The 22,888-nt window shown below is 45.0% G+C and overlaps 1 protein-coding gene across 3 annotated transcripts in view; it reads left to right on the top strand.

The window, feature by feature from the left end:
• Positions 1-22,888, top strand: part of mfr (misfire) — a 394,040-nt gene that overhangs the window by 316,816 nt on the left and 54,336 nt on the right. For all 3 annotated transcript variants that reach the window (XM_070540270.1, XM_070540271.1, XM_070540272.1), the window contains 15 exons: positions 748-962; positions 2,481-2,589; positions 3,432-3,609; positions 5,206-5,326; positions 7,124-7,224; positions 8,014-8,101; positions 8,759-8,875; positions 9,419-9,571; positions 12,351-12,525; positions 14,144-14,268; positions 15,743-15,877; positions 17,375-17,527; positions 18,929-19,066; positions 19,459-19,620; positions 21,249-21,447. In XM_070540270.1, coding sequence (XP_070396371.1) covers positions 748-962; positions 2,481-2,589; positions 3,432-3,609; positions 5,206-5,326; positions 7,124-7,224; positions 8,014-8,101; positions 8,759-8,875; positions 9,419-9,571; positions 12,351-12,525; positions 14,144-14,268; positions 15,743-15,877; positions 17,375-17,527; positions 18,929-19,066; positions 19,459-19,620; positions 21,249-21,447 — 2,169 coding nt within the window. The remainder of the gene's footprint in view (positions 1-747; positions 963-2,480; positions 2,590-3,431; positions 3,610-5,205; positions 5,327-7,123; positions 7,225-8,013; positions 8,102-8,758; positions 8,876-9,418; positions 9,572-12,350; positions 12,526-14,143; positions 14,269-15,742; positions 15,878-17,374; positions 17,528-18,928; positions 19,067-19,458; positions 19,621-21,248; positions 21,448-22,888) is intronic.

Here is a 22,888-nt window from a genome sequence, read left to right as displayed (position 1 = left end):
GTGCCACAAGTTAAGGTTCTGAGAAAAAGCCACGGCAACGTATTCGTGGCAAGATGTTCCAAGACGCGATTCAATCGCTCATTCACAACTCGGTCTAATCGATCGATCAGCTACTCAGTGTGCATAACTCAGTCAGTTAATTTGTCTCGGACTCGAAAAGTAAATAATTATTCGAACATTTAGTCAATCAGTTAATCAGACGTTCAATCAATCAGTCAGTCCGTCAATCAGTCATTCAGTAAATCAATCAATCAATCAATCAATCAATCAATCAATCAATCAATCAATCAATCAATCAATCAATCATCAGCCTGATTACGCCCACTGCAGGGCAAAGGCCTCTCCCATACTTCTCCAACTACCCCGGTCATGTACTAATTGTGGCCATGTTGTCCCTACAAACTTCTTAATCTCATCCGACCACCTAATGAATCACTCACTCACTCACTCACTCACTCACTCACTCACTCACTCAATCACTCACTCACTCACTCACTCACTCACTCACTCACTCACTCACTCACTCACTCACTCACTCACTCACTCACTCACTCACTCACTCACTCACTCACTCGCTCGCTCGCTCGCTCACTCACTCACTCACTCACTCACTCACTCACTCACTCACTCACTCACTCACTCACTCACTCACTCACTCACTCACTCAATCAATCAATCAATCAATCATACAAACAAACAATTCATCGATCAATCATCTTCTCTCTCCTCTCTTTTTTTCTGGCGCAGGCTTCCTTCCGACCTTCGGGCCATCCTTCATCTACCTGTACGGTTCCACGCGCGAGAAGTCTCTCTTCGAGGAGCACGCGCCGCTGAACGACGGCCTCGGCGAAGGGGTCATGTACCGGGGCCGACTCCTGATCGCCGTGCGCACAGAGATCTTCGACGCGCTCGACATGACGCAGTCCAGCGTCGAACTCGAACCCACGCCGACCGTCAACGAGGTGAGTGCACGAGGCCAATCAGCGGCGCCGTTTACGGTCGTAGAGTTACTGCAAACAAGTTAACTACAGGGAACCCCAACGCGTGCGATCGGTAACCTACCACGGGAGCGATGTTTTGTGGCAATATTAATGCCTACTCTTAACGTTCGTGGCTTCAAACATTCTCGCGACCTTTTCTTTTATTCCCCTTTCTCTTCTATAAGCTTCCCAGAACTAACAGTATTTGTTAAGCACGCAAATGAACTTAGCCGTCTCTACGCAAATGCGTTATCATTGCGAATTGTTGCCTTTGTAACGCCAACTTTCATTGGAAATGATCGATTTGCTGAAATCTGGAAGCCGTTCGAAGCTTGAACTGCGAAATGCGGGACAATGACGTGCGCTGCTGGCCATTCCTGCACAGAGTGAACTGCCGCAGTCGAAGGCCCTCGTGGACACCATAGCGCCAGAGTTTCCCGGGGGTAAATTTTGGAGAGGATTCCGCGTTTTAAGGTCGACGCGAATCCGTTCTCGTTCGTCACACTGCAAGCTTCCTTATTGGTTGTTTCAGAGAGAAGGATGAGGAGAACTGACGGGGCTAGATTTTTGTAATATACAACCACAAGAATCCAGGAAACAATAAAGTCGAGGAATAAAATGGGCAAATGAACTGGTTCTCCTTTAAATTGGGTTGTAGAACTAATAGAAATAGTAAGGAAAACGCAGATGAAAATGGACGAAAAGACAATCTGCACTGGTGGGAAGAATAGTTAGGAATGGGAAAAAGAATAGCACTTTCCTGTTTGTGCAAGGAGTTTGCCCTGCGACATACGTGCTTAATATTTGTTTCACGCTGAACGGGCAGCACCGATCAAAATGGCGGAGGCATATAGGACAAAAAAGAAATGCACACACGTGCATGACATTCCCTACGCGCCCATATGAATCCACACTCTCAAAGAATAAATGTGAGTCCGGCAAAATAAACGGAAAATTAGATTAAACTGACACTGTGTGAGCACAGACGAACAGATTCGGCACCCAAAAGAGTTTTCTGTTGGGTTTGTTGGTAGATGCACATTAGAGAACGTTTGTGGGCGCCTACTCCTTTCGTGTGCGCTGATTTTACTGTAAAGCTTGCTCTTCGTTTCCGTAGATAATCAAAATGTGTTATCGGCGCGATCTCCGAACCAGGTCTAACCAGTTTTGCCTATATTTATGTATTGTAATCAAGAACGTGTAATAATAAAGAAAGAAAGAACGAACGAAGCTATACCGATAACACAGGTTTTGCCTGTCTGCCTTACACGATGATTTCTCATTGTTATATTGTATATGAACGTATATTCTAATCTTCGATTGTGTTGTAGACTGCGTCAGTACCTTCAGAAACCTTGCGCTCATGCATACATGATTACTATTTCGTTTTTCTTCTGTATGTAAACACACGCCTGCGTAAATGCGTGTTTTTCAAGTGTGGCCCTTAGTGCGTTTCCCGCCCAACTTGTGTCATAATCCCGTATTCCTTTTCATTTTCAGGCCTCCTACGCAAAGAACGAGAATTTTCTCCTTTTCGGGACCATTCTAGAAGCCTCGATGATCGACAGAAAAGTTGGCGAGAAGCCAATTTACTTTGAGCTGAGCATAGGTGAGTCGCATTCTCTCTAACAGAAGAAAGTTTCACATTTCCTTGTTGGGTGTCCCGACTATCAAACTAAGGTAACTGCGTACGCACACGACGTGTGTAAGGCCTCTCAAAGAGGTATAGGTGTAACTATTGCACGCTTTGAAGGTAAAACGTAAGCATTGAGAATGTACTCGCAAGAGTACTGACAAGGCGGATTTGATTTGGGCTTGCCGGTGCCGTGTGCCCAGCACGTTCAGTAGAACCTCGAGCTTGCATCGCGTGGAAAACGTCAATCCCAAATGACAACCAGGTATCTCGAAGGCTACGTTTCTTTAGGGCTGCACGCGCCGGAAGTGACGGCGGAGCCAGAGACACGTCATGGCCGCCGCGTTCTCGACACGTTTTATCATCCCAACTGTGCACCCTCTTGCACTCTTCGTCTCGCATTCCTTGCTTCGACCTGAAACGACATGTCTTATTTCGTTGTAGCGCAAGCTGAACAAGGACAACAGAAAGGCACACCTGACACACACAGCGCTAAAGGAGCCCGTTGAACGAGAAATGAAGTCGATGAGGGTAGCTATAGGGGCTTGTTGGTACGGCATATCTTACTTTGGTGTAGTGGAAGCTGAACAAGGCCAACAGAAAGGCACATCTGACCCACACAGCGCTAAAAGAGCCCGTTGAACGAGAAATGAAGTCGATGAGGGTAGCTATAGGAGCTTGTTGGTACGGCGTACCCTATTTTGTTGTAGCGCAAGCTGAACAATGGCAGCAGGACGGCACATCTGACACACACAGACAGTCGATTTCGTGGTGCGCCTCTTCAGCTCGGGTTAAGAGATCGCCGTCGTGTGTCGCAGGCAATTCGGGCAACACCCTGGACGGGGCGAGCAAGTGGAAGGACGACTCGCTCGAGCCTTCCAGCGGCGGCAGTGGTGGCGGGGACGACGAGAGAACCGCACTGCTCGAGTCCGTGGTCGTCGAGCCGGTCATCTCGCACTCCACCAGCCACCCGGTCAAGCCCGTCACCTCGGACAGGTGACCGATGCACGCGAGAAAAGATGTGGAATGGGCGCCAAATGGATTAGACTACAGCCCACATTTATGTGAATGCGGAAGTAGCCATGCCGCATTTACCAGCGCGTCGTGTTAAGAGGAAGCTCTAGCTGGGGTGCTCCTATATAAATACATGTAAAAGGAGAATTGGTTTTTCTAGGCAACAACTACAACAAATTTAACGAGGTTTGTTGCATTTCAAAGAAAAAAATTGAAATATAGTGAGTGGTTGTTTCGAATTGTCTATGTAGTCAACAATTATTTATTATAAATTGTCGAAAATCGCAAATTTTCAGAAAACGAAACTATGAAGTTTACGTTTCATTCAGCAATGGAAAGTGGTATCACAAGTTTGTGAATTGCATTTATTAGTACATCTAAACCGGACAAAATTGTTATATTTCATATGAATCTCAAAAAAATATGGAAATACAGCTTTTGTGGAACCCTAGTAAACAACGCAACAAATTCACCTAAGCTACAAGTTGACATATATAATTTGCCAGCTTTGAATTATCTAATGGATGGTGTTTACAGAACCGCGATACCTGTTCTTCATACAGAGCTACTAATTCGTAATTTTTTTGCTTGTATTTTTTTTCCAATGTTGGAATATCCCTTTAACAAAATTCGGGCCCTAAATTCAAATTTCGCTTCCAACAGACACTAGAATTTAGCTTTCTCTCTCAAATGCAACAAACTTCATGAAAATATGTCCAGGGGTTATCTCAGAAAAGCGTTTCTGCGTTTTACATGTGTTCGAATGGGTCGCGTCGGAGTTGGGCCCGAGCCTAAAGCTTCCTCTTAAGTTTTTAACAAATTACCTTGTGGCACATGTTGTAATCTAGAAATTCTAGACGTGGAGTTCGCAAGGTGGATCCACTTGGAACGAATTCTCAGGCTGATACCAGTTTCGAGATATCATTTCTAGAACTTTGCAGCTAAATGCATCGGCCTGCCACTTAGTTACTTGCAACAGTGCATAAAACGACGTTTTGTTGAAGAAGTAAATGGAACGACAGTGCATTCTTACCGCAAGTTTGACGGCGTATATCGTAAATAGTCCTATCCACGCAAACTCTTTTCAAATAGATATGCCTTGCAGTCTCACACGCTAGAATTTGTAAATTGGAACATGTGCCACAAGCTAATTAGTTAAAAACGTAATCACTGATTTTTTGGTAATTAGTTGATTACTCATTTTAGTTTCTTGTACAACTAATGTTCGCCTCTCCCAGTAGACCAGCTCAAGGACTATAATTGTGCTACCTGGCATAGGTAATGCTTAAAAAATTTTGAAAGTGTTCGCTGAAACACTCAGCATTTTTTCTGAAGACTCTCAGCCGTACCTTCATCCCCGCTCGTCAGAACAGCAAGTCAAGAATAACGCAAAAGGCACTATAAGACTTTACATTATTGGTGGCCTGGCAGTGAGCGACTTGCCAAATACAAAGCTCAACAAAGTTACAACAAAGTTACAACAAAGTTACAGCTAAGTTACAACTAAGTTACAACAAAGCTACAACGAGAAAGACCAGTTGGTTGGTTTGTTTCACCTTGTGCGCTCGCTTCCCGCAGGTGTTACTACCACCTACCATACGGGGACAACAAGCCCTGTCTGTGGGTTAAGAGCACGTGGCAAGATTATCGGAGGCGGCTCTACAACTCGAACATGATCCTGAGGGTGAAGGAGAAGCTGGTAAGACGGAACGCTTGCGGAAATTGTTTCGTTCCGAGCACTTGACGGTGCCCTTGATGAAATATCTGCACGTATTTGCTTTTAATGCCATTGTTCTTTAATTCTTTAATACAAAACACCATACACATACTTGAAAACACAGTTGCTTCTCCGAAAGATTTACCATTGGCATTCACTGCATGGTGAAATTCACGAATTAACTGTCTCAGTTTGTGAATGCCATAAGCAGTGCGTCGATAGATTTCTTTTCGCTTTTTTTTCTTCGACTTCTTGTGTTACTTGCATTTCTTGCATTCTGCTGCGTCCAATTACTCTAATTGCACACTCGCGATATAATAGGGTCTGGCCAATAGCTAGTTGGCTTGATATCTTCACAGTGAGAAACTACTGGAAAAACACGGACGAAAGAAGGACACAGAAACAAGAAAGAGCGCGGATGAAAGAAGCACGCAATTACTAGCGATGTCCTTGTGTTCTTCTCTCGTTCGTGTCTTTCCCAATGCTGTTGCACTAAGAAGGCCCACTCGTGGTATTATGTTGAACGTATTTTGCCGGTCCTTTCTCCCTGCCCAATTTTGTTATAGCGCTTTCGGCTGCTGCAAGTACAAATAAATCAATAAAACAAAATAAGCAACACTGCCTGCGTTACATACGTTTGTTCATGTGTGTGTGTTCCTCTTTTTATTGCCTTTGCCTGCCCCCCTTCAAACTAAAGCCAAGACGCCATCATTTCCTTTTATAAAGATAAGCAAATGTGCCTTCTGCCACACGCCTTTGCATTTGGTCTATTTCACAACATGAAGCATTCTATGTAACGAGCAGTGCGGCTGTCCTGACGCTCTATAACCGTAGCGCAATGTGCGGTTACATTCCTAAAGGCAAAAAACGATGTAAAACAGAAGCTAAGGCACATATACATGTCCTTCTCTTCTGTGTCACATTCTTCATGCGTATCGTGAGAAGCCAACCAACAAACACACAAAGAACAACACAGGGAAATTATTTGTACTTACTGATTTAAATAAAGAAATCATGAATAAATTGCAATGCAAGTGGAGGAAAAAACAACTTGCCGCAGGTGGGGAACGATCCCACGTTTTCGCATTACGCGTGCGATGTTCCAACCGCGTAACGCGTAATGCGAAGGCGCTGGATCGTTCCCCACCTGCGGCAAGTCGTTTTTTCATCCACTTTCGTGGCAATTTATTCATCATTTCTTTCATTCAGTCAGTAAGTACAAATAATTTCCCCAATGTTGTCGTCCTTCGTGTGCTTGTTTGTTGGCTTCTCATGACATGATTAATACAAATCGGGCCCCTCGCTTAACCCCCTTTATTCTCATTAGTGCGTGTGTTTCACATTCACGACAGGAAAGTACATTTCCTCAAAAAAAAAACTGCACAAGCGTGCCCGTTGCTTCTTCATTGAATGCTAATCCATTACATTACATTCTGGGGTATTATGTGCCAAAACCACTTTTTCATTATGAGGCACGCCGTAGTGGAGTGCTCCGGAAATTTCGACCACCTGGGGTTCCTTAACGTGCACCTAAATCTAAGTACACGGGTGTTTTCGCATTTCGCCCCCATCGAAATGCGGCCGCCGTGGCCGGGATTCGATCCCGCGACTTCGTGCTCAGCAGCCCAGCACCATAGCCACTGAGCAACCACGGCGGGTGAATGCTAATCCATTCACGTCGTAACCTATGTGGTCAAATCGTTACTAAGCATTTTTTTGTCTGGCTGATTAACCATCGCTTCTCTGAATGGCAACGTTGGGTCTATTTCTTTTTTGCAGGAAGCGGGCCTCGCGGACATTCAAGAGATGATACGCCTCGAAAAATCTCACACCGACCGTCGATTGAGAGGTGTCCTCGAAGAACTGTATACTGGAGCAGAGTAAGTGCAGCAGCACAAGATAGACTGCGTATTTATTATTATCGTCATCATCATAGTCGTCGTCGTCGCCATCATCATTATCATTCTAGTTTGCCTACAGTGCATGAGTAAGCATTCTTTATGACGTCATCTCTTTTGTCTTTCATCAATCGCCTATATGGTGTGTGTGGATATTATATATATATATATATATATATATATATATATATATATATAAAGTGCGCGCCAGTGCTGTTTCTCGTTCTTGTTCGGGTGCGCCTCTTCACTTTTTCATTTGTTTCCTTCCATTCCCACATCGCGATGCAAATCAGACATAAGTGAATAATGAATTGACTTGCCCACTTATTCTGGTTAATGCATAATAATTAGCTCATATGGCGTTGCGTTGCGGTGCTCTATTCCAACGGGTGATCGGGATATACCATCAAATCGCCAGTTACTACTTATAAACCTTGAGGACTTATGATGTCCCCTAGGTGGAATGATGTGCCCTTCCTGCCCTATCGCTGTTGTTCAAATGAAATATATGCAGGTAACTTGTTCATTGTATAATTCGAGCTAATAGCTGTACCTCACCTGCCAGAGTAATAAAGGAGCAACCTAAGAAAAGAAAGTGTCCGGATTTTCATGACACGCGGTAACAATGTCTAGAAGAAAATGAAGGAGTGCGCATGCTGGTTCCTTGGCACTGCGACAGGTGTAACAAGAAAGCTGCAGACGTACGCACAATCCACCGTCCACACTAAAAAAAAAAAAGCTTAGTAATGTTCGTTTTTTCTCTCTACGAAGGCGGTATCTTAACCAAGCAAAGAGTCAAGGGCCCACGGGCAAAACCAGACTGGACAAGGAGCGCCTGAAGCACTGCCAACGCGAAATGGTAAGTTGTTCTTGACTATGAGCACACACACCATAATGAGGGTATGGCCTAACATCGAGGGGTTTCCCCGAAGAAACAAGGACGAGGTGAATGAACGCTGTCGCATAGACGTAATCAGATTGATGGTGCAGGGAATATAAACACACAAGTATGCAAAACAAACGAAAAAGAACACCTGACCCAATTTAGCGAGGTAATCGGTTGGTTTCGACAAAAGAATATCCGCTTGTTACACACGCCGAATATTGTTTTTGCGGTTTTATTCAAAGTTCATCGCATGCGTTATGGTGTAGCAGTTCGGCGGGCAGCAAAGCCGTCTTCTTATTTCCATGTTTGCAATAGTGCACCCTATTTGGTATATATTGCAGTAAATGGCAATACTGGATATAACGAAGTAACGGATATAGCGAAATAGGTTTGGCTCCCCCTTAAAATTTTTTATAACGAGGTTCGGGTGTAGCGCGCCCAAATAGCCCAATGCAAGGAAGCGCGAAACGCTAATAACGAGATTGTTGGCAACAGCGAGATTCGCGCTACGCACATGATTTGTGATGCAAACGCTTCAATAAGGCGTTCAACACAGCGTACCAGCTACGAGTTTTCAAAGGCAGGCTGCTCATTTACCTTCTGGTTGCTTCTCTTGTTGCCCTCCTGCAGGATCACGTGCGAAGTATGGCAAGGACTATGAAAGCGCTCGTCACGAAGAACTCGTTTAAAGAAAAACTCAGGAGCACCTACGGTCTCTTGCAGAAGATGGCCGAACTCGTCGACGACGTATGTCTCCAATGTTTTCCGTTACACGCGAAAGTTTTTGTCACCTGATCATTTTCGTCGCCAGCTACTGCGACACCGACTTGCTGATACTGACTTAAAAACGAACTCAAATAGCCAGAGTTTTAGTTAAGGCCAACGGGGCAGGTGATGAAGATGAAAGCAAGAATGCAAGGTGATGTTGAATGTCGTGATCATCATCACTTTAAGGCCGTAACTGTTATAATCACCACCATAAGAAGGCAAATGCGGTGATCACTTTCATCGTTACCATAAGATTAAATTAGTCAACATTACAAGAACAAAAATAATATGGTGATGATCATGATCATGATTAGCATAAGAAGACCATCAATCAAATATACCCGAATAAGGGGAGTATAATGATAGAGCGCAAACTTTCGACCAAGGGAATTGTTCACGTCAAGGCAACAACCACTTTCTTTAACAGCGTTGATATGGCTGATTACATATATATAAAGAGAAAGCATGCACATAAATTTGTAGGTTGTCTCACATTTGGTTTTATTCTTACGTTGCCTGCAGCCTCAACATTCCCTGCCAGATGTTTTCGTGTGGATGATAAGCGGCGGCAAACGGGTCGCGTACCACCGCATACCTGCGAGAGATCTTATCTACTCAATAATAGAGGAAGAGACCGGCAAGTTCTGTGGCAGGGTGCAGACGCTTTTCCTCAAGGTAGGGAGGCAGAATTTTTTTCTTAATGTTCGATTGAAAACTGTGTTTGATGTAATTACACGTTTCAAGTGGTTCTAATTTAGTTGCGTTTGGTTTCACGGAGGAACATGGTTCTTGAAGAAATTAAATCGAATGATTTTGCGTAATCACTGCAAGCTAATTGAATCACAGTGAGATCAAAATTGGGGTAACCAAAAGAAACTGTTCGTAGATGAATATGGGACGTAAAGTATACTGCCAGTGTTGCATATCTTGTTGAAAGCATACGGAGTGTCCATTTATTATGCCAAGGACATATCAACTTACGGTCTCTCATTACTCGTACCGTACGGATTACCCTGCAGCACTCAGTCGTGCAAAAAACTGGCAACTTCTTTTCCCCAAAGATATGGACTATATAACGAATGCCTCAAATATTACTTCATATGTGAGATGTGAATCTCCTAAAACCATGCGTGATATTGTTACATGTTAGCAGAAGATAAACCGAAGATGACAAACAATTAACCGAGTCACAACAGAAATATTATAACAGCTTTTGCAAGAGGAAAAGCCAGTAATCTACCAATAGCATTTGTTTGCAAAAAGAAAGTTTGCCAAATCGAAAATGGTGAATTTCGACGCGTACAAGCATAATCTGATTCCAGTAGTTCTGTGCAATACGCAGAAATTTCTTGAAGATATTTTCCGCTTACTTATCGGAACTGCGTTCCTCCTAATATCACAAAATGTATGGAACGCCGTTGCACATATTTAGCTGATATTAGGTGGAATGCCGCTCCATTTCCTTAGGTAGGAAATATTAGCAAGATGTTTACATATGCAGTCGGAATGTAAGTGGACTGAGATAACCATTGTTACAGGTCTTATCTGCTTTGTTCTCATTCGCCAAAATCAATCTTTCTGTTTAGGACAAAGGCATCGGCGACGATTATAGCTATTTCAAGGTATGAAAACTCATCAAGCTAAGCCAGCAATCGCACGCTTTTAGAACGAACCCATGCACACCGCGTACCCGCTTGTCCCCGCATCTATGCACTTGTAGAGAAGGAACCTGCACCTAGACACCGAATTTCTTCATTTTTTTCCATCCAGGGTGCTTGATTTATTATCACCTTCTTGGTTCACATTTATCTTCGACTAATCTCACTTTCCTGTATCTGCGCACCGCTATCAATGAACTGCAGCAAGCCTACGTAGTTGAAGACTTATCTTTCCGAATAAACAGCATGCAATTAAGAAAAAAAATTCACAGAAACAGGACGCTACTCTGACTACCAACTGACAGTTTCTTGCGGTGACTACAAGTTTGACACGGGTCAACATGGAGATAAGCAACAAGGAAAATAAACCAGGAAGATTGAAAGCTAGAACAAGAAAAGAAACAATTCGTCAATGCATGCATGTGCTCTTCATATTTCATATATAGATATCTTTCTTTTTTCAAAATAGGGCAGTCTTTGAGAACATCCGCAGGGCCTTAGGTCAGCTTAGGTTGTATTTGAGTGATGTTGTTGCTCTTCTCGTCGCTACCGCCTCTTTAGATGTCGATATAGACTTATCCAAAAGCGTTGCGTTATGTTAGGCTGAATAGATCACTAAACGGCGTGGGATGTTTGGGCGTTGAATGTGCTCACGACTGATATTTAATGCTTGCTTGTTTTTCTAGTTATCTCACTGCTTGTGTGCCGAGCAGCGTGTATATAGGAGTCGCAGCAACAAACCGTCAGTTGTTATTCAACCCTACGTCCATGTCCGAAAGCGGCTGCCACACGTTTGCACTTTAATCTAGTCCGTGCTTTAAACGAAACATTTGCGCACCTCGCTTTGGCAGCTGCTACTTTGTGTGTTAATAACTAGCTAAAGGCTGTCTGCTTATAGCTTCATGTGCTTTGGCTTTGAATATTTGTTCTTATAGATCGACGAAGCTACGTTGTTGTGTTGGAGTGACACACTTTCTTGTTGGTTGGAATGCCTAACTACTTAACAAACACTCGGCGCGTCGGAGACATGCTTTTCCTCGTGACGGCCGTACAAAGACTTGAGAAAAGAGACGCACTTAATGCGAGAACACCCAAAACACTAGGTGTCGTACTGAGCTCCACTGAGTAGGGTCTCTATACTAGAACGTCACCTAAGCACGCAAACAGCGTCAGCGGTTTCAGCATTCGGTAAAAGCAACGACGGAAAAAATTTCTACCGGCGTCTTGACTCCTTGCTCCAAACATTACTTTTAATAAACTTTGAAAAGCGCTATAGACGGCAAAATTATTCTTGGACGTGAAGTGTGTGAATAGGCCGCCGTGACGTACCTTCTGTTTCCTACTCAGCCGTTGCGAAAGGAACTCTACCTGCTACGTACAAAATGTATTAGATGACGCGTGATGACACAAACAACAGCAGTAAATGTACTGAGCGAGAATGGCGGATAAGGAGAGTTGGTAGATCAACATCTTTAGAAAAAAAAAACACAACGAAACGAATAACGGGACAATGGAATGACAACGTCCAATGGTCACTGCGTCCTTCGTTTTACATCCAATTCTGGCTCTTTGTTCCTTCCCAGAAAGATAAGTACTAACAGTAAGGGCTAATTTTCAGAGCACTCTGGCCCACTCCAGTGCCTCGCATTCAGTGTCCTGTAGTAACACTACTACAGACACATTTCCAATTAGATGAGGACAGCCTAGTCTTAGCGTTTTCTTGGTACATGCCAGTCTGCAGATTCGTGAAAGTGATTCTGTTTATGTTTTTTTTTTGCTGCACTTTCGGTGCATAGCCTGGCAAGAAAGTCAGCCAAAGTGCTCGCTGGATGGTGCAAGCGAAGCTCCGCATGTACCTCTGGCTAGGCACCACCAAGAACAAGCACTGTGTGCTCAAGGGCTTGCCCGAAGGTTACGTCAAGGACGTCGAGGACATTGACAAGGGACCGCCATCGCAGCTTCATTACACGGGTCAGTGCACGCCGTTCTCTGTTCTCCACCACTCCGTGTTAAAGCGCTCTGTGCAGTGTTGTCGGGAAATTCTGTGCAGCATTGCTGAAGCTCCAGTTCTCATCAAGATTGAAACGCCCAATCCATGTTCGCCAACGCCGCGATATTCTTTCGCTAGCTAGCACTGTTTGGCTAGCTGGAACAATATGGAGGTTCGCATAGTATGCAATGTATACATAGTTTGCATAGAGTGTCAGAGAAGTGGCGTATATCTGCCGCGGTTGCGTAGCGGCTATGGTGTTTGGCCGCAGAGCAGGAGGTCGCGGGATCGAATCCCAGCCACGGCGGCCGCATTTCGATGGGGGCAAAATGCGAAAATACACGTGTACTTACATTTAGGTGCACGTTAAAGAACCGCAGGCGGTACAAATCTCCGGAGTCGTCCACTACGGCGTGCCAGCATAATCAGATAAAGGTTTTGGCACGTAGAAAACCCCATAATTTAATTTTGATGACAAAAGCGGCGTACAAATAAGACGGCGTGAACACAGGATTTCATTTGAAGCACGTTATCGGAAGTTTCAAGCCGAGCGTGCCATTCTTGGGACTGTCTCCTGGTTCGCGCACGCACTGCAGTCGGAAACTCGTAAACTGGAGTTGTCTTGTGGATGCGTAAGTATGCTGAAAGGAAACATCCTCGTGGCCGCTGTGTGGCAACATGAGTATGTGTCGTTCTTTTTGTTTTCGTTATATAAGCATGGTCGTAGTTTCAACTGGGCTGCACAAAATTACTTCTCTGATGTTAATTGCAAAGTGCCCCAAGTGGGTACAAACTCTCTTACAACGCACTCGGCTTGTTCGCGAGTTGACCCCGTGTCCAGCGAGCCGTTCACTGACGCATGGCGTGTCAGTGCTTTCGTCAGTGTAACTGTGGTTTGCCACGAGAGGCGAAACGAAATACCGAATCTGCGATGTGTTAGTAATTAGAGAACGGCGCACAGAAAGTCCCTACAGGGCGCCTTAATCTGGCTTTGTCTACTTTGTAAGTTTCTTCGTTTGGTGATCGTCTGATTGCCTGGAAACTGTGCGTTTCTCCCTCCGCCCCAACTGATAGCCCAAATGGTACCCTCAGGAGTACATGAGGGAACACGCCATTTTTATAAGCTAGCACTGAATGTTAGCAGATCGTGCACAAAGCTTCATGTAGGTAGCACTTCGTAAACCGTTTATGTGCGGAAAGTGTGAATACGAAGGACGCGTTGCAAAAACGAAGAATGCACAACAGTTTCCCAGATGTGAACCTGGTTTTGGAAGCCGCTCCCACATGCAATCGTCCATAGCCAGCGTGCAAGTAGGCGATGTAAATATTGCATCTTTGGAAGCCTTACAGGGCAAACTGATGACATAAGTAGAAACGTTATGAAATGTCTCTGTTGATTTATTTGCCATGCTGGCAGTAGAAAATCTAATCGCGATGTGTTTTCGAGTGTTGCTTTTCTAACCAAGAAAAATACATTTCTCGGAGGAGGAAACTAGTCGGAAGGTTTTACGACGAGTAAGGCGGCAAAGACGACAACGTATTCTAGATTGACCACCTCCACCCCCCCACCCCCCCCCCCTTTTTTTTTCTCTACCGCAGAAAAGTCCACCTTCGAACTTCGGGCACACATGTACCAGGCGCGGTCCCTCATCGGATCAGACTCTTCCGGACTCTCCGATCCTTTCGCGAGAGTCGTATTTGGGGACCAGAGCCAGACGACCATGGTACGGTGTCTTAGTCACGCATTCCTTCATGAAACAAAATTAGAAGAAAAAAGAACAATCCCCTTAGTGTCGGGTCTGACTGCAGGCATTCGTAATTTTAGCCAAGCCAGGGTGTTGACATTCGCCTCACATAAGAGGCTGATGTAGGCACACCGACATTAGCTCACGGAGCTTAATTGGCAGGTATTTTTGAAGGGCACTTTATTATTGCGAGGGCGCGTTTTGTCGAGACTTTCAACGTGATTAGGTGATTCTGCAATTTATTTGAAACAATGAGGAGGGCTTCTGGCAACGCGTTGGTTGTGTTTGTTGTAAAGAGCCCTTGTTATTGTAAGTTGCAGCCTCATTGGTACGACATAGCGCAGCTGTGGCAGGTGTCCTTGTTACTTGTTATTGATTTGTGTCCTTATACATATATATATATATATATATATACATATGGAATCACGTGCTTCCTTTCTTCTACTGCATTGCAGTTACAGATGGGTAAGGTGCTATGAGGGGTCAAAGTTAGTAAAACAATTTCTAATATCGTCAAGAAAGCGAAAATGAACCAAATGATGGACGACGTATTGTCACACCCAAGCGCTAGGCTGAACAACATTTGAACGCAAGCACCATGTAGTAGAATGTGGAAAAAAGGAGTTTACAAGCATGTATAATGAGAAATAGTAGTAACAACAAGTTCTCAAAACTTCTTCGTATAAGTTATGCAGGAGGAAGACGCGTGATAACTCTAGGCTAAGTGAAAAAGTTTACACCGCCGCGATCCTAGCTGTCGCTGGGGTCACGCGCATTCTGGTAACAACGGGACCTATTGGGAGTATCGTGTAATTCTACTATATTGTCAAATTCGGCTTCTTGCGAGCGTTGATTGGCAAGCTGGGAGGTTACGTTCACTATTCTTGGCTCAACACTTCAAAGCGGCATAATTGAACGTCATGGTGGTATTTGCGAGGCATCCACAGAATAACCCATATAGTAGCCGATGTGGTTGCCATACCAGCACGAACAAATATTTAAATGCAGAGCAAGATGGTGTTGCGAAGGGATAAAAGGATTGTCGAATACGCAAGTGCGAAATCGCACCCTCCATTTTTAAGGGGCAAGAGGTGTTCTACGTCACACCTAACTGTTCACATTTAATTTTACGTAGGAATACACAATCGCAATTCTAAAGGAAGACTGAAGGGAACAACTCGGTCGGTGTTTTCTTATTTTTTCAGAAGACAGAGCTATTTTAACGTTTGTACGCACGTGCGTGCATGTGTAGATTAGCGGCTTACGTAACCTATACGAGCAACATCATCTCACAGACTGTACAAACAAATAAAACTTGTCACCAAAATCGCCACTCCGAAATGTCGAAACTCTCAAGCGATTGACGTTGCAGCTGTGAATCAAAGAAGCGAACGCGGATGTCATCTGCAGGTGACGAAGTGTAATCATTCTGATGTCTTCCACTTCCTGCCAGGTTATCGACGAGACACTCAGCCCCACCTGGGACGAGATGTTGCTGTTCCCCAGTGTGACAGTGTACGGCAGAAAAGAAGACATCAAGGAGGACCCTCCCGTCGTTGTCATCGAGATCTTCGATCAGGACAAAGTGGCAAGTATTTTGTGGAACTTCGAGTATCATTCAGTAATCGACCGGGGTTGAACAAGGAACGCCACTGCGGCCAATGTTTCGACAAGGGGTCTTCGTCAACAAGGGTCCGAAAACGAGTCCCCACGTCTAGACGTTGACTATTGCGGGACTCTTGTTTCGAAAATATTTGGCCACATAAAAGTATCAATTTTCCTGCTAGCTTCTACCTCATTTGCATCTTTACCAGTGACCATTGTTGGAAACACGAAACTCTCTTAACTAATACTCTTTGGATGCTACTTTTCACAAGCACATTACAAATGTGTGGTGTACTAGCGTGATTAAGCCCCTTTAGGCGTTGCGACTTAACAAAAGGCCACAAATTGAAGTCACTTCATAAACGGGTTTTGTGGGGTCAACTGGCCTGTAGAATTCAAAGGTGGGCGACTGAGCGATTTATAGAAAAGATTAGGGTACGATGTCTGCCCTATGTGTTCGCGATGACTCGATGTTAGTTCGTCTTCTAGAACAGCACAATAAGGAACGGGAAGACTGCGCAGAAAATCAATTGAAATACTTATCTGAGACAGAACCGAAACGCAATTTCAATAAAATGCCATTCGACAGCCAGCACTGGCCTGTGTCACATTTTTTTATGTGTCCCCTTCTTTCGCATTTTTTGTTTCTTTAACTGAGTCAACAGGCCCGTCGGGCAAAGAGAAACACCACCTAGCTGGTGTTGTGTGCGCACCGGCCCCATGCTATGTGTTTGTAACCCAAATAGCAAACTGGTAACAAACTCGTAACAACGTGTCAATTGATAAATTTACAACATAGCGTTTCTACTGCTTCAATTCCTCGTTCCCGTGTGGGATCGCCTTCAAGCGGAAATATTCAGCGCACTTAAGTTAACAGTACGGCCCACAACATGAAATAATATTTTGGTACTGATTACAGTTAAATTTTCACCGAGAAAGAAGCTTCGGTGAAATGTTATTTAACGATATAAATCTATCTCCGGTGCCACATCAAGCACTTTTTACTATGAAATGAAATAAATATACATTTGCTTACTGCCTCACACGAAACACTTTTTACTATTTTACTATGGAATGTACATTAGCTAATTTGAATACTAATGAGGTAACCCCTTCCAGAGGATCCATATTGCGCACCTAATTTTCTTTCTTAAATAATACTACTTGCTTATATATGTATCCTGACGCCTTGCGCACGAGATGTTGCTGTTTCAAAATCATCGCCCGATCAGTTCGTGGTGCAAAGCGTCATGCTGTTCGCACTTCTCCGACGGACTCTTCTAAGCGGCTCGCGCAATGGACACAAGGAAAGTCTGATCTTGGCTTCTAGCGCGAAGTGAACACGGACACAGAAAGGTGCAGACAGGACGAGCGCTAGCGCTCGGCCTGTCTGCTTTTTTTCTGTGTCCGTGTTCACTTCGCGCTAGAAGCCAAGATCATGTTACCGTACCAACTCGCCCAACTGTCTATCCTTTTGCAGGGAAAGTCTGAATTCATCGGTAGGACGATAGCCAGACCTCACGTGAAGTTCGAAGACGATTCCAGCTGCCAGCCACCATCGCTGGAGTGGCATGACCTGTACCGGGGAACCGAGCCGGCGGGAGAGCTGCTCGCCACTTTCGAGTTGCTGCGGGTGAGAGCTAATCTCTAAACGGAGTATATATGACGTTTTAAGCTTAGTCGTTGACGCTTGTTAATCTGCGCATTTGTCTAACAGCCGCACGTTTTCATTGAGCTGCACCGTGAAGTCTGAGTGTACCGGTACTCTAACTCTACCGGTAATCTCGAAAGCCTGTACCGTGACTCTTCACTTTACACTTGAAAGACGTAAGCCGTCCTTCTTCTGCTAAAATATATGAAAAGGCTACAGCTTAGAAATGTTCAGAAAAACAAAGCTACGCATTGTCCAGAGCAAGACAACTTAGCAACGCCTGGGCGGAGCCGTAATTTATTTCGTTTCCAGCTCGGTGACGGTCTATGTATTCTGCTGCGCAAGTCTATTGGCTATGATTGCTTCACAAAAACAAAGACGCTAAAACTCAGCAAGATATCCTGAATAACAAAGAAGATCACGATTTTGGGAAAATCTCAAAGAATCAACGGGCGGGCAAATGTCCCAAGACTGAGGTCACAATTTTGGTTGCTACACACGCAGCAGGTTACTGATTATTATAGGGAGCCACTTAGGTGATGTGATGTTAGCAACGTGACTGCATTATATGTTCAAGCATGCATTGCATGATTCAGCTTGAGTGAACTGGTCCCAGCATCACTGAAATCGAATATGTGGAAGGGCAACAGCTGCGGCTTGTTGCTGGTGTTTTGTTTTTGTTCCCATCGTACGTTAACGACTTGTCTTTGCGTTGTTTAAAATAAAATCGTTGTCCATTTAGTATATTTCTACAATGTTCTGCCAAACAAAGCAGTTATAAGTTATGTTCGCAACAGAAAGAATCTTTTTTTCTTTCTTTATGACAGCTTTACTTGCGTTATGATAGCACATGACACTATGACACCCTTTACTCGCTTTGCAATAGCTTTTGCTCACCCGTCTAACTTTGTTTCGCACGAGAGTATGAAGTGCGCCCTGAGAACTTTAACAATGAATTTTAAGACCAGTAGCACCAAAGATCTGCAGCAAGTTTTCAGCCTCTGTGGCGTGTAGATGTTTCACTGCCAGTATAGCCTGAGAAACTTTCGAAAATTGTTATGCAAGTAATCTTACGAAAAGTGCAATTATTATTGTATAATGAAGAAATGAAAAGAGTGATATACCGAGCTCAGCGATCATCATCAAGAGCAGAAGGCGCGAGATCGGCACTCGAACACCACCATCTTGTTCTGCTCCCTGCGTACTGTTCCGAGCTACCGCCTGTTTGTTGGACTCGCCCAATAAACCTCTTTACAAGTGTGACATTCTTACCTTAAGCACAAGACCACGTTGACAATTCTTTTGCCTGCGCAGTGAGGCAAATGGTTTACGTAGTGGCAGTATGAAACCATCAATGTGTTATTGCGCACATTTCTTTTTCAGTTCTCACCTCAAGAAGAAAAATACGACATGCCGGAACTTCCGATGCCAAAAGAGAACGTGTTCCGTTCCAGCGAAAGGGGCCCCGTCTACCCTGTACCGAAAGGGATACGACCGACTTTGTCCACATATAGGATAGAGGTATGTGAGCTGAATTCTTGAAGCCGGCCTGCCCGTGGAGAAACAAGCGTGGAATTCCGAAGGATACAATCAAGTTGCGTGTTTGCAAACGCCTTGTTCTTAGCTAAAGAACACACATGACTCATATTTTCTTCTTTTCGATAAGTCACATTATGATGATAACCTTTGTGGTAAATCAAACAACTTGTGTTTACGTTTTGTGATAACCGCCGTGGGATTTCGAGCAACCTGTTTCTCATATTTCGACGTAACCGTCTTGGCAACTTGAGCAACGTGTGTCCACCCTTTGAAAGGGACAGACGGATTTTCGTTTGCAGTTTGTAAATTTCTTTGTCCCTCTGCAGCTGTTATGTTTGGGTGAGCGAAGCTGGCCCACGTATCCTCGAACACAGGTGCTGTTCTGGGGCTTGCGCGAGTTGAAACGCGTGCACCTGATGAGCGTGGACCACCCCCGAGTGGACGTCGAGTGCGGTGGTCACGTGCTCCAGTCGTCCGTCATCCTCAACTGCAAGAAGAACCCGAACTTCTCCACGCCCGTCAAGTTCCTGGACGTGGTGAGCTCGATCTCGCCCGAACACGTCAGCCGCCGCCAGCCTTCGACGTCGTCAGCGGCAACATAGTTGCCGAAAAGCAGTCTTTTTTTTTTGCACGACGGCTCGCGCTAACAGCAGCTGTGGCGGTGAGCAATGCTGCGCAAATTCACAAGAACGATACAGCCCGGACAGAAATGATATCTTACGCTGTCGATGTGCAGTGGCGTAAGCCAATATTTACCAATGGACATAGTAACGGATAATGCAGGCGAATTCCACTAAACAAGGGGAGAATGTGCCACGCCAGTTCAGTCACGTGTGTTACGTTTCTCGTGAGTTCGTGTGCATGCAACGTATTTCAGCGAATTTGCCTCCCGACTAAGGCCAGCTGTATGGGCGAATGCGTAAATAAGGCTGGTACCGCCGAAAGGAATGTAGGAGGGCTGAGATATCGCGTTTCGACGGTCGAGGTCTTGGAATTTTCGCTCCTTAGAACACAATTACGGTCAAACATCTGACGCTGACTTGTTACCTCACGCTAGTACACCCCGACTTTGCTCCGGCTGTGGCAGCATAACTTCAAAAGTGCCAGCTTTTACCACACCGCACCATTTTTTCTTGTCGTCCCTTCCTTACTTCATTTTCTTTGCGTATAACGTAACTATTCGGACTAAACAATACTGAGTTGACCAGTAGATTTAGTGGCTACAGTGGATCCACAGGTGCATGTACAGTCAAGGGTATCTCCTTGTGCTGGTTGGTGAAACATTACTTTTGAAAAGGAAATGTCCTTTTGAGTCTGCAAAACGTCAAAGTAAGGAAGAAGGACACAACAAAGATTGCCTTCTTCCTTCATGCCACGTTTTGCGCACTAAAAATGTTTTTTTTTTTTTCTTGTCTGAAGTAAATATACACAAAACGCTGCATTAAATCACACACAGAAAACGCAACGAAATAAGAACTAGCATATTGTGTAACAGTATGACTACACACACTTCAAGCATAGGCAGTGAACTGAGAAAACAAATATGTAAAAATTTAAATATAAGCCAATATAAGCACAGAATATACACTTAGACACGAGAACAACTTTTCCTGGACGACTCGTGTATATCGTTCATAGGATATCATTTAAAGACAACAACTTCGGAAATTACGCAGATATTCACATCTTAAGCGATTAGTTGTGTAAGCGATAGGTGCGCGCATGAAGAAACATACCAGCCACAAACGATCACCATGTTGCATGAGTAATAATTTATTATTAGAGCAACATTTGAGTGCCTGGCCTACAAAACAAGATGCATGACTCTTGATATGCAAATGACCATCGGCAGCACTGCGTAACCTGAAAGTAACAGGACACTTTTCCTGGCACTGTACCTCTAACGACCCTCTTCTGTCTAGGTGATCGGGTCGTCATTAAGGCAGCCTGATAAAATCGATCGGAGGAGGCTGCTGCCTCCATCACAGGTTTCGACGATGTCTGCACTGTCGGAATAGCGGGCATAGTTGAACATAATTGGACATAGATAACAAGTGGACATAGTGGAACATAGCGGACACAATGGACAGTGGAACATAGCGCAACATAGTGGACACAATGGGCATAGTGGACACAGTGGACACAGTTGGGTGTCTGTCTGCAGGCGCTGCCGGACCAAGAGACGTACTGCCCGCCGCTGACGATCCGAGTCATCGACTGTCGCAGCTTCGGGCGCTTCACCCTGGTGGGCACGCACGTGGTCAACTCCCTGCACAAGTTCCTCTTCCGGCCCCAGTCGCGGTCCTCTTCCAGGGACCACCGCAACCGAAGCTCGTCGCAGACCTCCTCTTCGCTGCACATCGGTGAGGCCCCGATCGCCCGCCCGGCATTGACATATACGTTCGACGAGTAATGCTATGTTCAGACTACGTTCGTAAGGCGCCGATTTTTCGTAACATGCGTAAGCGGAAGCACAACAAGCGTGTGCGTCTAGTTCAGACTGTGAACGTAAAGGTACCAACGTGCGAAATTCACGCAAAAATCGTGGGTGAGAGTGTTAAAGGGTCGGCAACATTTACCACTGTGATATTACGACCGTTGCGACACAGCCAATGACCGATAAGCTTTCAGTTTTCAACAACCGGTGACGACACTTCCGTCCTCCCGTCTGCAGACAGCTCCGGGCGCGGGAAATACCATTCGGCCATTCCGTGCGCACGATTTGGTTGGCTGTGTTCGTGAAAATTAGTGCAATGCGCCTTGCGAGACTGTTTTCAGTTCATCTGGTTTATCCGCCGAGGAAATCGATGGCCGCAGATGCGTGCTCCGCACTTCGATGAGTGGTCTCACTAGGTTTTCAAGGAAGCGGAACTGCTGGAGCGACATGCCCATGAAGTTATGAAACATCACAGCGTTACCGACTCGGAGCTTGGCGAAAAGGTTGTGAAAATCGCCGTCCACGGCCCTGTCGAGAAATACTTGCCGCTCCCAAACCCTTCTGCGTCGCCTTCGTCGTCTTTGTGCGATTGAATACATGACTATAAGTTTGTTTTGAGCGTGAATTTCTTCGATCTCGGACAGCGCTCGCATGTTGACAGGAGCCATATTGGACCGCTGGTGACGTCGATTCTGCAGCTCCAAATTTGATTGGCCTGTTGTAAAAGCCGTAATTTACGCAGCACTAAATGTGAACAAAGGTGTCAGCTTAACTGCCGTAACATTTTTTACAGCCGTTACGTTCGATACGCCGAAAGAGCTGTTACGCGCGTTACGACCATAGTGTGAACATAGCTTAACCGAAACGACGCGAGGCCGGAACGAGAATGCGAGTGGTGGCACGATGTTACAGCAGCGTGTCTTGTGAATACGTGTACTGTCACAGCAGGCATGTGTGTTCACCATGCCTGCTGTGTCCTGGGATTGCAATTGCGTTAACCAACTCATGGTGTTCTGTGAATGAATTGGCGTTTAACCAGACCCAAAGGAATGGTCTTGTGGAAAAAAAATTCTCGTGCATACAGAGGTGGCGAATGCATTCAATATGTTCTCGTGTGTGCGGTGTGTGCATGTGCATCCATAGGACAAGATGGCGTGACCCTGTAAGCACGAAGGTCCGCTTGTGTTAGCTTTGGTCCTGAGCCTTATTAGCTCATGGTAAATATCTCTCAATTCTGTGACGCGTGCCAATTTGCCCAATTTACGTCGCTAGTTTTACTGCATCCGCTCCTCTTTTGTGTTTGTTATTAGCTGTGTTTGAAGAGGTCGCGGCGCTTGCAGGTGGTGCAGGGTTGTCCTCAGCTCTGA

This window comes from Dermacentor albipictus, chromosome 6 (assembly GCF_038994185.2).
Source record: "Dermacentor albipictus isolate Rhodes 1998 colony chromosome 6, USDA_Dalb.pri_finalv2, whole genome shotgun sequence".
Taxonomy (NCBI): Eukaryota; Metazoa; Arthropoda; class Arachnida; order Ixodida; family Ixodidae; genus Dermacentor; species Dermacentor albipictus.
Note: the sequence above shows the minus strand (reverse complement) of the source record. Positions and strands in the feature narration are given on the sequence as shown.